Source organism: Lissotriton vulgaris, chromosome 1_1, assembly GCF_964263255.1.
Source record: "Lissotriton vulgaris chromosome 1_1, aLisVul1.2, whole genome shotgun sequence".
NCBI classification, from domain to species: Eukaryota; Metazoa; Chordata; class Amphibia; order Caudata; family Salamandridae; genus Lissotriton; species Lissotriton vulgaris.
In genome coordinates, this window is record NC_141685.1 from 213,720,811 (window position 1) to 213,738,626 (window position 17,816).

The window sequence follows — 17,816 nt, forward strand, 5'->3', positions numbered from 1 at the left end:
TGACTGCCTCCCACCAGGTTCTGTTACCCAGAATCCCTTGCAAACCTAAAGAATTGACAAAAAAAACTAATTTTCCTCACATTTCTGTGGTGGAAAGTTCTGGAATCTGTGTGGATCCAAGAATTAACCCCCATCCCACATTACCCAAAGTCTTCTGAGAAAAACAGTACCTCACTTGTGTGGGTCGGCCTAGTTCCTGAGACAGGAAATGGTGCAAAATGCAACATGGTCACTTCTCAATTTCGCTGTCAAAAATGACCCTTTTTTGGCAAAGTGTCTAGCTGTAGTTTTTGAACCCTAGCTCTGCTGGCACCTAGGGAAACCTAGCAAACTTATACATTTGTGAAAATTAGACACCCAGGGGAATCCATGATGGGGTGACTTGACTGCCTCCCACCAGGTTCTGTTACCCAGAATCCCTTGCAAACCTAAAAAATTGACAAAAAAACACATTTCCTTACATTTCTGTGGTGGAAAATTCTGGAATCTGTGTGGATCTACTAAGTTCCACCCATCTCGCATCCCCCAAAGTCTTCTGAGAAAAATGGTACCTCACTTGTGTGGGTTGGCTTAGTGCCTGCGACAGTAAATGGTGCAAAACGCAACATGGTCGCTCCTCAATTTCGCAGTGAAAAATGACCTTTTTTTGGCAAAGTGCCTAGCTGTAGTTTTTGAACCCTAGCTCTGCTGGCACCAAGGGAAACCTAGCAAACCTATACATTTTTTAAAACTAGACACATAGGGGAATCCAGGATGGGGTGACTTGACTGCCTCGCACCAGGTTCTGTTACACAGAATCCCTTGCAAACCTAAAAAATTGACAAAAAAACAGATTTTCCTCACATTTCTGTGGTAGAAAGTTCTGGAATCTGCGTTGATCCACACATTTCCACACACTCCACGTTCCCCAAAGACTTCTGAGAAAAATGGTACCTCACTTGTGTGGGTCAGCCTAGTGCCTGCGACAAGAAATGGTGTAAAACGCAATGTGGTCGCACCTCAATTTCACAGTGAAAAATGACCCTTTTTTGCAAAGTGCCTAGCTGTAGTTTTTGAACCCTAGCTCTGCCGGCACCTAGGGAAACCTAGCAAACTTATACATTTTTTAAATCTAGGCACCCAGGGGAATCAAGGATAGGGTGACTTGACTGCCTCCCACCAGGTTCTGTTACCCAGAAACCCTTGCAAACCAAAAACATTGACAAAAAAACACATTTTCCTCACATTTGTGTGGTGGAAAGTTCTGGAATCTGCGTGGATCCACAATTTTCGACCCACCCCACATTCCCCAAAGTCTTCTGAGAAAAATGGTACCTCATTTGTGTGGGTCGGCCTAGTGCCTGAGACAGGAAACGGTATAAAACAGAACATGGTCGCTTCTCAATTTCGCTGTGAAAAATGACCCTTTTTTGGCAAAGTGCCTAGCTGTAGTTTTTGAACCCCAGCTCTGCTGGCAGATAGGGAAACCTAGCAAACTTATACATTTGTGAAAACTAGACACCCAGGGGAATCCAGGATGGGGTGACTTGACTGCCTCCCACCAGGTTCTGGTACCCAGAATCCATTGTAAACCTACTAAAAAATTGACAAAAAAACAAATTTCCCTCACATTTCTGTGGTGGAAAGTTCTGGAATTTGCGTGGATCCACAAATTTCCACCCACCCTGCTTCCCCAAAGTCTTCCGAGAAAAATGCTACCTCACTTATGTGGGTCGGCCTAGTCCCCGCGACATGAAACGGCCCAAAATGCAACGTGGTCACACCTCAATTTCACGGTGAAAATTGTCCCTTTTTTGGCAAAGTGCCCAGCTGTAGTTTTTCAACCCTAGCTCTGCTGGCACCTAGAGAAACCTAGCAAACCTATACATTTTTGAAAACTGGATACCCAGGGGAATCTAAGATGGGGTGACTTGACTGCTTCCCACCAGGTTCTGTTACCCAGAACCCCTTGCAAATCTAAAACGTTATCCAAAAAAACCCACATTTTGTCCTCAATTCTGTGGTGGAAAGTTCTGGAATCTGCATGTATCCCCAAATTTCCTTCCACCCCGCGTTCCCTAAAGTCTTCTGAGAAAAATGGTACCCCACTAGTGTGGGTTGGCCTATTGCCTGCGACAGGAAACAGCACAAAACGAACATGGTCACACCTTAATTTCGTATTGAAAAATTACCTTTTTTTTGGCAAAGTGCCTAGCTATAGGTTTTTTAACCCGGCACCTTGGGAAACCTAGCAAACGTATACATTTTTAAAAACTAGACACCCAGGGGAATCCAGGAAGGGGTGACTTGACTGCCTCCCACCAGGTTCTGTTACCCAGAATCCCTTGCAAACCTACAAAATTGACAAAAAAAACAAATTTTCCTCACATTACTGTGGTGTAAAGTTCTGGAATCTGTGTGGATCCAAGAATTTCTACCCACCCCACATTCCCCAAAGTCTTCTGAGAAAAATGGTACCTCACTTGTGTGGGTCGGCCTAGTTCCTGAGACAAGAAATGGTGCAAAACGCAATAGGGTCACTTCTCAATTTCGCTGTGAAAAAAGACCCTTTTTTTGGCAAAGTGTCTAGCTGTAGTTTTTGAACCCTAGCTCTGCTGGCACCTAGGGAAACCTAGCAAACTTATACATTTGTGAAAACTAGACACCCAGGGGAATCCAGGATGGGGTGACTTGACTGCCTCCCACCAGGTTCTGTTACCCAGAATCCCTTGCAAACCTAAACAATTGACAAAAAACACATTTTCCTCACATTCCTGAGGTGGAAAGTTCTGGAATCTGTGGTGATCTACAGATTTCCAATCATCTCACGTCCCCCAAAGTCTTCTGACAAAAATGGTACCTCACTTGTGTGGGTTGGCTTAGTGCCTGCGACAGGAAATGGTGCAAACTGCAACATGATCGCACCTCAATTTTGCAGTGAAAAAGACCGTTTTTTGGCAAAGTGCCTAGCTGTCATTTTTTAACCCTATCTCTGCCGGCACCCTGGGAAACCTAGCAAACCTATAAATTTCTGAAAACTAGACACCTAGGGGAATCCAGGATTGGGTGACTTGACTGCCTCGCACCAGGTTCTGTTACACAGAATCCCTTGCAAACCTAAAAATTGTCAAGAAAACACATTTTTCTCACATTTCTGTGGTGGAAAGTTCTGGAATCTGTGTGGATCTACTAATTTCCACCCATCTCGCGTCCCCCAAAGTCTTCTAAGAAAAGTGGTACCTCACTTGTGTGGGTTGGCTTAGTGCCTGCGACAGGAAACGGTGCAAAACGCAACATGGTCGCTTCTCAATTTCGCTGTGAAAAATGACCCTTTTTTGGCAAAGTGCCTAGCTGTAGTTTTTGAACCCTAGCTCTGCTGGCACCCAGGGAAACCTATTAAACCTATACATTTCTGAAAACTAGACACCTGGGGGAATCCAGGATGGGATGACTTGACTGCCTCGCACCAGGTTCTGTTACACAGAATCCCTTACAAACCTAAACAATTGACAAAAAAACAGATTTTCCTCACATTTCTGTGGTGGAAAGTTCTGGAATCTGCGTGGATCCACAAATTTCCACACACTCCACGTTCCCCAAAGACTTCTGAGAAAAATGGTACCTCACTTGTGTGGGTCGGCCTAGTGCCTGAGACAGGAAACGGTGCAAAACGCAACATGGTCGCTTCTCAATTTCGCTGTGAAAAATGACCCTTTTTTGGCAAAGTGCCTAGCTGTAGTTTTTGAACCCTAGCTCTGCTGGCACCTAGGGAAACCTAGCAAACTTATACATTTGTGAAAACTAGACACCCAGGGGAATCCAGATGGGGTGACTTGACTGCCTCTCACCAGGTTCTGTTACCCAGAATCCCCTGCAAACCTAAAAAATTGACAAAAAACACATTTTCCTCACATTTCTGAGGTGTAAAGTTCTGGAATCTGTGTGGATCTACAGATTTCCACCCATCTCACGTCCCCCAAAGTCTTCTGACAAAAATGGTACCTCACTTGTGTGGGTTGGCTGAGTGCCTGTGACAGGAAAAGTGCCTGCTAGAGTTTTTGAACCCTAGCTCTGCTGGCACCTAGGGAAACCTAGCAAACTTATACATTTGTGAAAACTAGACACCCAGGGGAATCCAGGATGGAGTGACTTGACTGCCTCCCACCAGGTTCTGTTACCCAGAATCCCTTGCAAACCTAATAAAATTACAAAAAAACACATTTTCCTCACATTTCTGTGGTGGAAAGTCTCGGAATCTGCGTGGATCCACAAATTTCCACACACTCCACGTTCCCCAAAGACTTTTGAAAAAAATGGTACCTCACTTGTGTGGGTCGGCCTAGTGCCTGCGAAAGGAAATGGCGCAAAACGCAATGTGGTCACACTTCAGTTTCTCAGTGAAAAATGACCCTTTTTTGCAAAGTGCCTAGCTGTAGTTTTTGAACCCTAGATTTGCCGGCACCTAGGGAAACCTAGCAAACTTATAAATTTTTTAAATTTAGACACCAAGGGGAATTCAGGATGGGGTGACTTGACTGCCTCCCACCAGGTTCTGTTACCCAGAATCCCTTGCAAACCTAAAACATTGACAAAAAACACATTTTCCGCACATTTCTGTGGTGGAAAGTTTTGGATTCTGTGTGGATCCACAAAATTCTACCCACCCCACATTCCCCAAAGTCTTCTGAGAAAAATGGTACCTCACTTGTGTGGGTCGGCCTAGTACCTGAGACAGGAAACGGTGCAAAACGGAACATGGTCGCTTCTTAATTTCGCTGTGAAAAATACCCTTTTTTCGCAAAGTGCCTAGCTGTAGTTTTTGAACCCTAGCTCTGCTGGCACCTAGGGAAACCTAGAAAACTTATACATTTGTGAAAACTAGACACCCAGGGGAATCCAGGATGGGGTGACTTGACTGCCTCCCACCAGGTTCTGTTACCCAGAATCCCTTGCAAACCTAAACAATTGAAAAAAAACACATTTTCCTCACATTTCTGTGGTGGAAAGTTCTGGAATCTGTGTGGATCCACAAATTTCCACCCACCCCACATTCCCCGAAGTCTTCTGAGAAAAATGGTACCTCACTTGTGTGGGTCGGCCTAGTGCCTGAGACAGGAAACGGTGCAAAACGGAACATTGTCGCTTCTTAATTTCGCTGTGAAAAATGACCCTTTTTTGGCAAAGTGCCTAGCTGTAGTTTTTGAACCCTAGCTCTGCTGGCACCTAGGGAATCCTAGCAAACTTATACATTTGTGAAAACTAGACACCTAGGGGAATCCAGGATGGGGTGACTTGACTACCTCCCACCAGGTTCTGGTACCCAGAATCCCTTGCAAACCTACTAAAAAATTGACAAAAAGAACAAATTTCCCTCACATTTCCGTGGTGGAAAGTTCTGGAATCTGTGTGGATCCACAAATTTCCACCCACCCCACATTCCCCAAAGTCTTCTGAGAAAAATGGTACCTCACTTGTGTGGGTCGGCCTAGTGCCTGAGACAGGAAACGGTGCAAAATGGACCATGGTCGCTTCTCAATTTCGCTGTGAAAAATGACCCTTTTTTGGCAAAGTGCCTAGCTGTAGTTTTTGAACCCTAGCTCTGCTGGCATCTAGGGAATCCTAGCAAACTTATACATTTGTGAAAACTAGACACCCAGGGGGATCCAGGATGGGGTGACTTGACTGCCTCCCACCAGGTTCTGGTACCCAGAATCCCTTGCAAACCTACTAAAAAATTGACAAAAAGAACAAATTTCCCTCACATTTCTGTAGTGGAAAGTTCTGGAATTTGCGTGGATCCACAAATTTCCACCCACCCCGCATCCCCAAAGTTTTCAGAGAAAAATGGTACCTCACTTGTGTGGGCCGGCCTAGTGCCTGCGACAGGAAACGGTGTAAAACGGAACATGGTCGCACCTCAATTTCGCCGTGAAAAATTACCCTTTTTTGGCAAAGTGCCTAGCTGTAGTTTTTTAACCCTAGCTCTGCCGGCACCTAGAGAAAACTAGCAAACCTATACATGTTTGAGAACTAGACACCCAGGGGAATACAGAATGGGGGACTAGACTGCCTCGCACCAGGTTCTGTTACCCAGAATCCCTTGCAAACCTACTAAAAAATTGACAAAAAATCCCACATTTTCCTCACATTTCCATGGTGGAAAGTTCTGGAATCTGCGTGGATCCACAAATTTCTACCCACCCCGCGTTCCCCAAAGTCTTCCAAGAAAAATAGTACTTCACTTGTGTGAGTCGGCCTAGTGCCCGTGACATCAAATGGCCCAAAACGCAATGTGGTTACACCTCAATTTCGCAGTGAAAAATTACCCTTTTTTGGCAAAGTGCCTAGCTGTAGTTTTTCAACCATATCTCTGCTGGCACCTAGAGAAACCTAGCAAACCTATACATTTCTGAAAACTAGATACCCATGGGAATCCTAGGTGGGGTGACTTGACTGCTTTCCACAAGGTTCTGTTACCCAGAAACCCTTGCAAAGCTAAAACATTATCCCAAAAAAAAATGTTCTCATTTCTGTGGTGGAAAGTTCTGGAATCTGCATATATCCCCAAATTTCCTTCCACCCCACGTTCCCCAAAGTCTTCCGAGAAAAATGGTACCCCACTAGTGTGGGTTGGCCTATTGCCTGTGACAGGAAACGGCGCAAAATGCAACGTGGTCACACCTCAATTTCGCAGTGAAAAATTGCCTTTTTTTGGCAAAGTGCCTAGCTGTAGCTTTTTTAACGTTAGCTCTGCTGGCACCTAGGGAAACCTAGCAAACCTATACATTTGTAAAAACTAGACACCCAGGGGAATCGAGGAGGGGGTGACTTGACTGCCTCCGACCAGGTTCTGTTACCCAGAAACCCTTGCAAACCTAAAACATTATCCAAAAAACACATTTTCTCCTCATTTCAGTGGTGGAAAGTTCTGGAATCTGCGTATATCCCCAAATTTCCTTCCACCCCGCATTCCCCAAAGTGTTCCGAGAAAACTGGTACCCCACTAGAGTGGGTTGGCCTAGTGCCTGCAACAGGAAACGGCGCAAAACGCAACGTGGTCACACCTCAATTTTGCAGTGAAAAATGACCCTTCTTTACAAAGTGCCTAGCTGTAGTTTTTTAACCCTAGCTCTGCCGGCACTTAGGGAAACCTAGCTATCGTATACATTTTTAAAAACTAGACACATTTCTGTGGTGGAAAGTTCTGGAATATGTGTGGATCCACAAATTTCCTTCCACCCCGCATTCCCCAAAGTCTTCCAAGAAAAATAGTGCCTCACTAGAGTGGGTCGGCCTAGTGCCCGCGACATGAAACGGCACAAAACACAACGTGGTCACACCTCAATTTTGCAGTGAAAAATGACCCTTTTTTTGGCAAAGTGCCTAGCTGTAGTTTTTTAACCCTAGCTCGGCCGGCACCTGGTTTTGCAGGGGGGTCTCATGAGTTTTTGGCCCGGGGCTCATTGGCCATCTAGGAAAATCTACCTAACCCACATATTTCTGGAAACTAGACACACAGGGGAGTCCAGCGAGGTATGGCTTGCGTGGGTCCCCATCATTCTCCTACCCAAAATTCACTGCAAACCTCAAATTTCACCCTATGTTTTGGGCTCTTCCTAAACATAGGCTTTTGGCCCACCCACACAAGTGAGGTATCATTTTACTCAGGAGAACAAGGGGAACGCTGGGTTGTAGGCCATTTGTGCCAGCACGTTGATCCCACGCAAACATTTATGGAAAAATTGTTTTTTTAGCTAAATTTGAGGTTTGCAGGGAATTCTGGCCAGGAAAACGTTGGGGGACCCACACATGCCATACCTCGCTGGACTCCCCCGGGTGTCTAGTTTTCAGAAACGTTTTGGTTTGGTAGTTTCCCAGGATGGCCGCCGGGGACAAAATCCCAGGTGACCCCCCTTGCAAAACCTGGTTGTTTTGTGATAGGTCATTTTGCTGTTGCCTCAAAAGGGTTTGGGCCCTTGCATGTCGCGGGTACTTGACCAACCCATGCAAGTGAGGTATCATTTTTATGGGGAGACCTGGGGGAACGCTGGGTGGGATGAAATTTGTGGATCCATGTAGATTCCAGAACTTTCCCACCCAGAAATTCGAGAAAAAAGTGATTTTTTTCAGCTAATTTTGAGGTTTCGAGGGGATTCTGGGTAGGAAAACGTTGGGGGACCCACGCATGCCATACCTCACTGGACTCCCCTGGGTGTCTAGTTTTCAGAAATGTTTGGGTTTGGTAGTTTCCCAAGATGGCCATCGAGATCGGGGACAAAAACACAGGTGACCCCCCCGCAAAGCCAGGTAGTTTTGTGACAGGTCATTTTAATGTTGCCTCAATAGGTTTTGGGCCCTTGCATGTCGAGGGTACTTGACCCACCCAAGCGATTGAGGTATCATTTTTATCGGGAGACCTGAGGGAACGGTGGGTGTGATAACATTTGTGGATCCACATAGATTCCGGAACTTTCCCACACAGAAATTTGAGAAAAAGTGTTTTTTTCAGCTAAATTTGAGTTTGCAGGGGATTCTGGGTAGGAATACATTAGGGGATCCATGAAAGCCATACCTCGCTGGACTCCCCCGGTTGTCTAGTTTTCAGAAATATGTGGGTTTGGTAGGTTTCCCTAGATGGCCGCCAAGCCAGGGGGCCAAAAACTCATTGGACCCCCCCCCCCCCCCCTTGCAAAACCAGGTTGTTTTGTGTTAGGTAATTTGATTTCGATGTCACCTCAATAGGTTTTTGGCCCTTGCCTGTCACGGGCACTAGACCTACCCATACAAGTGAGGTACCATTTTCCTCTGAAGGCTTTGGGGAACATGGGGTGGGTGGAAATTTGTGGATCCACGCAGATTCCAGAACTTTCCAACACAGAAATTGGAGGAAAATTTGTTTTTGTGGACACATTTTTAGGTTTGCAAGGGATTCTGGGTAACAGAACCTGGTGAAAGCCAGTCAAGTCACCCCATTCAGGATTTCCCTGTGTGTCTAGTTTTAAAAAATGTACAGGTTTGGCAGGTTTCCCTATGTGCTGGCTGCGCTAGGGCCCAAAATACACAGGTAGGCATATTGCTAAAAACAAATCTGTGCCTAGTCAGCTTTCTGCCGCCCTGGGGGGGGATTTTAGGGGTTGGGTTGCCCCGATATGCCCCCACGGGGGGCAGAAACAATGTGGCTATTTTTTTGGGGGGGGTGGGGGCATTGATATGCCCATTATGGGCAGCTCCCATCCCCACACATAAAAAAGCCAGTGTAATCATTGGGGTCAAGTGGGATTTTTGCCCCCGGGGGGGGGGGGGGCAGATTGGGGGCTACTGCCCCCATCTTCCCTCCAGGTGGGCAGAAAGGCTATAATTTTTGCGGGTGGGAGGTGGGGGCATTGGCATACCCGTTTTGGGCAGCCCCCCCCTAATAAAAATGTGTCCAAAAAAATCCCTGGTGTCTACTGGGTTTTTTGCCCCACCGGGGGGGGAATTGGGGCTACTGCCCCATCTGCCCCCGGGAGGGGCAGAAAGGCTGTAATTTGAGTGGGGAGGGGATGGGGACATGTGCATGCCCGTTTTGGGCAGCCACCACCCAAATTCAAATTTGATCCCAAAAAATCTCTGTTGACATGTGGGCTTTTTGCCCCACCTGGGGTGTGGATTGGGGGATAATGCCCCCATCTTCCCCCAGGGGGGCAGAAAGCCTACTATCTCCACAGAACAACACGCAACGCTCTGTATATAAAAGACCATGGCGTAAGCTTCATTTGGAAGACTTTCATGCTCTTTTAGGAGCTGACCCGCTAGGCACTTTTACTGATGTCGAGATGGGATACAATTCGTTCTGCGCCTGGATCACTCAGGTATTGGACACTCTTATACCGGCAACATGGATTAGAGGTCGTACACAAGACCCTAACCCTTGGTATAATGACTCCTTGATCGCTCTTAGGAAGGCATGTAACAGATATGAGCGCAAATGGAGGAAAGACTATGCCCCCGAACACAAATCGCCCTACCTAGCAGTACTCAAAACATACCACAGAGCTGTATGTAGGGCTAGAGCAGAGTACTATGCTGCCAAGATCAAAATGAGTTCTAATCCTGCTAAAATTATCTTCAAAATTCTCAAAGATCTCAGTACAAAAAAATCTCCAGCGTCCATACCTGCGTCACAACCCCAATGCGAGACATTGGCCTCTTTTCTTGTTGAAAAAATACGGGCAATTTATAGTTCTTTTCCTGCTATGGCTACGCCCAGCCCCTCTCTTTTCACTAGGCCTGTTTTAGCCTCTAATCTGACGGCTATCCCCAAGATCTCCTGGGACGAATTCAGTAAGTTGGCGGGGAAAATCTAGTCCGGCTCTATGGCTGACCCACTTAAACTCGCGCAGTTCAGAGAATCTTCTCTGTCCTTTATGACCTCGTTACACCAACTGATTAATTCCTCCTTCTCATCCGCTACTGTCCCGGCGAAATAGAAACAGGCGTGGGTCTCCCCGATCCTTAAGAAACCTAATCTGGACCCTACAAAGCCTGAGAAATTCAGGACTATCTCCCTTCTTCCCCGGATAACAAAGGTGGCAGAATCCCATGTTAAATACCGTACTCATTAACACTCTGAGCGCCAATAACATCCTTAATAAGAAGCAACATGGTTTCCGTGCCGGTCATAGCACTGAGACTGCTCTCCTGCACATGACGAAACATCTACAAAACATTCTTGACCATGGTCAATCGGCGGCACTGATCCAGTTGGATCTCAGTGACGCCTTCCACACTGTCTCCGCAAGATTCTGCTCCACCAGCTTGAGGAGGAGGGATTACCGACCTGGCCCTTGCCTGGTTCAGATCTTTTCTGACTGAGAGGTCTTTTCGTGTGTTCACCCCTCCTTTCCTATCTCAGGCACACCCGATTGAACAGGGTGTTCCCCAGGGCTCGGCACTAAGCCCCACTTTATTTAATCTGTATGTCCAGCCGCTGGCTGACGTCGCCAGACAGTGGGACCTTAGCATCGTCTCATATGCTGACGACACTCAGCTAGTGGTTGCTTTGACTGAGGCATCAGCTCCAAACGTCTCCAGGTTTAGAAGTGGCCTTACCGCTGTGGCACAGTGGATGACATCTAACTGTCTGCAATTAAATGCAAATAAGACAGAGGTGCTACTGGTTGGAAAGAACACCGATCTATGGGGGGACCATTGGTGGCCCACTGCCCTGGGTAAAGCCCCGGAACCCAAATCAGAAGTTAAAAACCTGGGTGTGTGACTAGACTCCTCCCTTAGTTTCTGCTATCAGACAAAAAAAGTTGCGGCCACATGTTTTGGCATTCTACGAGGCCTAAGGCCTATCCTCAAGTTTTTTGAATCATCAACAAGGCAGCTGATAGTCCAGGCACGGTGCTCTCTCGGCTGGAATACACCTGTTCCTTGCTTCTGGGAGCCAATCAAGCTGAGATCTGCCAGATGCAGCGCATTCAAAATGCGGCTGCTAGAGCCTTAGTAGGCCTTCCCCGATTCTGCTCTATCTCTGATACTATCTGGAGGCTCCATTGGCTCCCTATGGCTCAGCGTATCCAGTTTAAGACACTTTGCCTTTCCTTCAACATTTTAAAACTTGCCACTCCTAAAATGCTCTGCAACCTTCTGACCCCGTATGTTCCAACTCGCGTACTGCACTCTGCTGGCCAACATCTGGTCAAGCTACCCCGGATCAAGCGCTGCAGAGCGGGAGGACGTTCCTTCCGCTATTTAGCAACTAAATTGTGGAACTCCCTGCCTGCACACATACGTGAATGGGAAAACCTTTTGGACTTCAGAAGGGCTGTTAAAACCCACCTCTTTCCTTGAAACTAAGCCTGTCTGTTCTACGCTCTATTTTTCTCCTTGAAGTCACTCACTTTCTGCCACAAAGCGCTGGGACGCCCCTTTGCTGGGGCAGGTGAGTGCTATATAAACTATTGTAACATAACATAACATAACATAACAGATGCCAGGGATTTTTTTGCGCAAATTTTCATTTGCGTGCGGTCTGCCCAAAACGGGCATGACAATGCTCCACCATAATACAAATTTGCCCAAAAAAATCCATGGTGTCTAGTGGGCATTACCCCCCCCCCCCCCCCCCCCCGGCGGGGCACATTGTGGGGTAATGGCCCCATATGCCCCCCAGGTGGGGCAGAAAGTCCACTAGATGCTAGGGAGTCTTTTTGTGCAAATTTTAATTAGGGTGGGGTCTGCCCAAAACGGGCCTGCCAATGCCACCCCTAATAGAAATTTGCCCAAATAAATCCCTGGTGTCTAGTGGGTTTTTTGCCTCCCCCGACTGGGCACATTGGGGGGTAAGGCCCGCATCTGCCCCCCAAGTGTGGCAGAAAGTCCACTAGAATACAGGGTACAGGGAGTTTTTTGTGCATATTTTACATAGGGTAGGGTCTGTCCAAAACAGGCATGCCAATGCCACACCCTAATAGAAATTTGCCCAAAAAAATCCCTGGTGTCTAGTGGGCTTTTTTCCCCCCCGATGGGGCACATTGGGGGGTAATGCCCCCAGGTGGGGCAGAAAGTCCACTAGATGCCAGGGAGTTCTTTGTGCACATTTTAATTAAGGTAGGGTCTGCCCAAAACGGGCATGCCAATGCCACACCCTAATAAAAATGTGCTCAAAAAAATCCCCGGTGTCTAGTGGACATTTTGCCCCCCCAGGGGAGCAGATTGGGGGCTACTGCCCCATCTGCCCCCAGGGGGTGCAGGAAGGCTGTAATTTTTGTGGGGGAGGGGGTGGGGGCATGGGCATGCCCATTTTAGGCAGCCCATCCAAATTCAAATTTGCCCAAAAAAAATTCCTGGCATCTAGTGGGCTTGCCTCCCCTTCCCCCGGCAGGGCAGATTGGGGGATAATGTCCCCATCTGCCCCCCAGGGGGGTCAGAGATGCCTGGGAGTTTTTGGGGGAAATTTGAATTAGGGTGGGGTCTGCCCAAAACACGCATGCCAATGCCCCCACCCTAATAAAAATTTGCCCCAAAAAATCCCTGGTGTCTAGAGGTCTTTTTACCCCCCAGGGTCAGATTGGGGGCTACTGCCCCACCTGCCCCCCAGGTGGGGGGGGCAGGAAGGCTGTATTTGTTGTGGGGAGGGGGTGGGGGCATGGGCATGCCCATTTTGTGCAGCCCCACCCTATTTCAGAATTGCCCCCAAAAAAACTCTGGTGTCTAGTGGGCTTTTTGCCCCCCCCGGTGGGGCAGATTGAGGGGTTATGCCCCCATCTGCCCCCCAGGTGGGGCAGAAAGTCCACTAGACGCCAGGGAGTTTTTTGGGCAAATTTTAATTAGGGTGGGGGCTGCCAAAACGGGCATGATAATGCCCCCACCCTAATTAAAATTTGCCCAAAAAATCCCTGGCCTCTACTGTTCTTTTTGCCCCCACCCCAGGGGGCAGATGGGGGGGCAGAAAGGCTGTCATTTTTGTGGGGGAGTGGTGGGAGCATTGGCAAGACCGTTTTGGGCAGCCCCCATCCTTATTCAGATTTGCCCCAAAATATCCCTGGCGTCTAGTGGGCTTTTTGCCCCTCCAGGGGTGCAGATTGGGGGCTACTGCCTCCATCTGCCCCAAGGGGAGGCAGAAAGGCTGTAATAGTGCCGGGGTTGGGGGCATTGGCATGCACGTTACGGGCATCCCCTACCCTAAAAAAATTGCACAAAAAAAATTCCAGGTGTCAAGTGGGCTTTCTGCTCCCCCGGGGGGGGGGCAGACTGGGGGCTACTGGCCCCATCTGCCCCCCAAGGGGGGGGGCAGAAAGGCTGTAATAGTGGCATTGTAACAGTGTAATAGTTTTTAGGGTGGGGCTGCCCGAAATGGGCATGCCAATGCCCCCACCCTAAAATAAAGTGCACACCAAAAAATCCCTGGTGTATAGAGGGCTTTCTGCCCCCCTGGGGGGCAAATTGGGAGGGCTACTGCCTCCATATGCCTCCAAGGGGGGGCAGAAAGGCTGTAATGGTGCCAGGGGGTGGAGGCATTGGCACACCCATTTCAGGAAGCCCCCACCCTAAAAATAGTGCCCCCCAAAAAATCCCTTGTGTATAGTGGGCTTTCTGCCCCCCCGGGGGGCAGATTGAGGGCTACTGCCCCATCTGCCCCCAGGGGGGGCGGAAAGACTGAATTATGGTAGTTTCTTCATGGGGGATTGAAGGCCCATGCCCAAGGGTCCGCTTCCCCATCCCTGGTGTCTAGTGGGTGGATCCCTGCTTGGGGATCGCCCTCCTGGGGCAATCCCCAAGCAGGGATCCACTGGGGAGGAGTACCATTGGAAAGGGGAGAGTCTCCCCTTTCTAATGATACCTTGCCCGTCTTTTTACGTGCTCAGGGGGATGAGATAGCTCCCTGAGCATGTAGAAAGTGAAACTGAAATGAGCCTAAAGGCTCATATCAGTCTCGTTTTGTGTTCAATGACGACAGCGCGACGTGCGCGCTGATCGTCATTGAACACAAACCAGGGAGGGGGCCTCGGGAGCTGGGAAAGGTCTTCCCCAGCTCCCAAGGTCACAGTGGAGAAAAGGAAATCCCTCTGCTGTCTGCAGCAGAGGGATTTCGTGCCCCTGGCCTCATGACGGAATGGTTAGGTCATGAGCACAGGTTCACCGATGCTCATGACGGAACCATTCCGTCATGAGCATCGAAGGGGTTAAGGAGAAATCGCACTACTTGGGTGCTTGTTACATAGCATTTAAGGAATCACAATTTGCGATTCCTTAAATGCTTACGCAAAATTGAGAATCTCAAAATTAGTGAATCCTTAATTATGCGATGCGAAAAAGGCTCAGACATCGAGTTTTGTTGTTTGGTATTCGCAAACGCTGTTTTTTTGCGACTCGCAGCGTTTGCGAATACAAAATCATTTGATACATATGCCCCTTAATCTTTCCCAGTGTTAATTGCTCTAAAAATATGCCACATGCAAAAAAGTGGACTTTAACAGTAATATGTCTATGTGAAACTGAAAAGAGAAGCAGAGGAGAAACGAGCATTGGTAAATACAGGACAATATGCTACAGCCAATACAAATGGAGGGGAAGTAAGTGCCACGTACAGGAACCAAAGAAAAGCCAGGAAAGAGAGGGGGCGGGATGTAAACCCCTTTTAAGTTTATATTAAAAACAATAGATTTTGCAAGCGCTGTGCAGGCGAAACCTAAAAATTGAGGTGACAACTCATGGGAGCTGCTAGGGGGAAGACCCAGAGATGTCATTTCAGTGGTCCGGCTGCTTCGAGTTCTTCTAGAGGGTGTTTTCTCCTCTTACCTGGAAACACAGCCATGGTTAGTGGGAAGAATATTCATTCTGTCACTGGTCATCCTTCATTCATGTTTATGTGGTAACTGCGGTTGGCCACCTGCACTGTTCTCTAGGCTGAAAACCGAGCAAGAGCCCTGATAATGACAGCAGAACACAGTTCAAAGCAGAAGCAAAAGGCCAACAGTTCACAGCACAGGGAGCTAGGCAAACCCAGCGGATTCTGCATAGAGGTGGTATTTTATGTGCTCCCCTGGAGGAGATGGAGGTAACGGGCTACCAAGCAAAGTACGGATTGATGATAATCTCGGTGAGGCTGAGACATGGATATGTCCCTAAGGGATTCCTATGATATAATAGTTTTGAGCACACACTCCCATTATACACAAACCATGCCTGTGGAGTGCTACCACTTCCCCAATAATAGAAGTCTTAGCCGCTGGAGTGCAAGAGAGGGTGTCTACCAGTGGAGGGCCAGACTCCCCAGATTTGACATGCCCAAACTCTTGGATGAAGAAGGAGGTACAGAGAGAACAATCAAAGGCAGTCCCTCACAGCCTCATCTGACAACAGGGGTAGGTGGGAGCATGCAGAAGGCACCTCTGTATCTGGCACCAGCAGGCACAAGAAGAACGTCTTGGTGTTTCTTTCTGAGTGTCAACATCTTGGCATCATGGAGCCAGGTCATGGCGGTCACATTTAAGAGGCTAGACTGGCGCACTGTTCCTTCAGGCATGTCTGACTTGGAGACTCATTGAGTCAAGTTACTCCGCTCTTCAATGGACCAATGTCTTCAAACGCTAGTCAAGGCTTCCTTCCAATAAAGCAGTCTTCTCAGGAGGCCTCCTTGGTGCAAGATGCTAGTTTTTTGGGTGGAAGGATGTGGCTCTCTACTTGTCCCTAGGGTGTGCAGAGAAGTAGTAATCCCACAGATTAGTGTGCATTTTGCTGGGACTGGAATTCAGCGCGTGGACGCTTTGGAATGGAGTAACCATTGCGCTTTACAAGCTGCTAAATAATAAAATATTAATAATTCAACACTAGTCGGGAAGACTGCAAGGCCAGCCCGAGGGTGCTGCCTGGAGGTTTCACCTATGCATTAACAGAGCCCTGAACCATACACCGACACGGATGGAGTCATGTTTGAATGAAAGCCAGAGAGGCTGATGCCCAGGTTCCAGAGACTAGCCATGGCCCCTGGCTTCAGTCACACATACTTCCATTCCATTTATTCGAGGACTGACTCTCAAACTCACCAAAAATACTGAGTATCAGAGAGACCCGAACAAATGCAAGCATTCTTCATGTCAAATTCATGCCATGCAAATTATCCTTATGCATATTCATTGCGGATGTCCCGAAATCCTGATTGGAGTTTAGTATGGTTGAGCTGACAGTCCCAGCCTTAATGAATGGAAGACCCTGCCCGTAGGCCACCCTGATCCGACATAACTTTACAGCACTGAAGACCCGCAGAACCATAAAGGAAACACTACTCGACTATGCAGAGCACGTCTTTAGGTGGTGTTATCAGACCCGCAGAGGCAGCGATAGATAGCGCGCGGGTGAGCAGTAAAAGACCATACCTGTGGCTCGATGAACCATTTGTCTGGAGTTGTTTGATGGCGTCCTTTGCTGTCCTGTATCAGAGTGTACGCCGACCAGACGGGGATGCGGTAGAAAGTGTCGTAAAGCGTCGCGAAGCAGGTCGACGGATTGCTGAAGATGAAGAATGGCTTCCATTGTTGGCACAGGTTCACGGGGCTTACGGCCGGGATCCCAGCAGGGGCTGTGCTTTTATAAAAAAAGCCATCACACTCGCTGAAATCGAGAGCTACTTTAGCATTAACAGACCGACCCCAAGTAAGGAATAGGGTAAAAAGCACCCAGGAGCCCATGGCGGACCGTGCTGCGCTGTAAGATTTTTCAATCTCCCTTCCTCTCTTGCTCTGTCTCTGGATTTATATGCACCGCTGTCATGAGCTCAGCATCCTCGGGAGGCTGGGCGCGTCTTCCACAGAATTTACTCTTGATAACATTCCGTGGCATCATTCCAATTTCCTGGGTCCTTCATTGATTCTTTCTCCAGATGTTTGGTTGATGGACATCCTGCCCAGGCACTGATTAACCCCTCCTGCGGGTATGGTCAGTGCCTGTTGCAATACACATCCGTGTGCCAATGAGCTGTTCTTTCCGTCTTGTTGTGCTGGGAACTGCCGAGAAACTGAGGCCTGACATGAGTTTGGAGGGTGCTGAACCTTCATATTGCCTCGGCTCTCTGGCCACAGCTCCCAGTTTTTGCATGTTTCAATGTATGTTTTGGTATTTCTAAAGCGAGAGCCTAGCAAGGTAGCTACACAGCACTGTCCAGGGGTAATCAATGCTCGAGCCAGAGGTTTGTGTTTGTAGGCCCGCACCACTGGGTCCTTAAAACGCAGTACCGTTTTTGCATTCACCTCCCTTTATAGGCCACAAGTGAAAATATACCCCTGTTTAATGGGTTCATGAGTGACTGCGTCCGGCAAGGGTTTCAAAGATGCCTGCCTATGTGACCTGGG

The 17,816-nt window shown here is 48.1% G+C and overlaps 1 protein-coding gene across 1 annotated transcript in view; it reads right to left on the bottom strand.

Annotated features, from left to right (window-relative positions):
* LOC147740912 (uncharacterized) overlaps positions 1-17,194 on the bottom strand; it is a 63,878-nt gene extending 46,684 nt beyond the window's left edge. The window contains exon 1 of the mRNA XM_086952197.1: positions 16,845-17,194. Coding sequence (XP_086808323.1) covers positions 16,845-17,156 — 312 coding nt within the window. The 5' untranslated portion in view covers positions 17,157-17,194. The remainder of the gene's footprint in view (positions 1-16,844) is intronic.
* Positions 17,195-17,816: the final 622 nt, after the last annotated feature.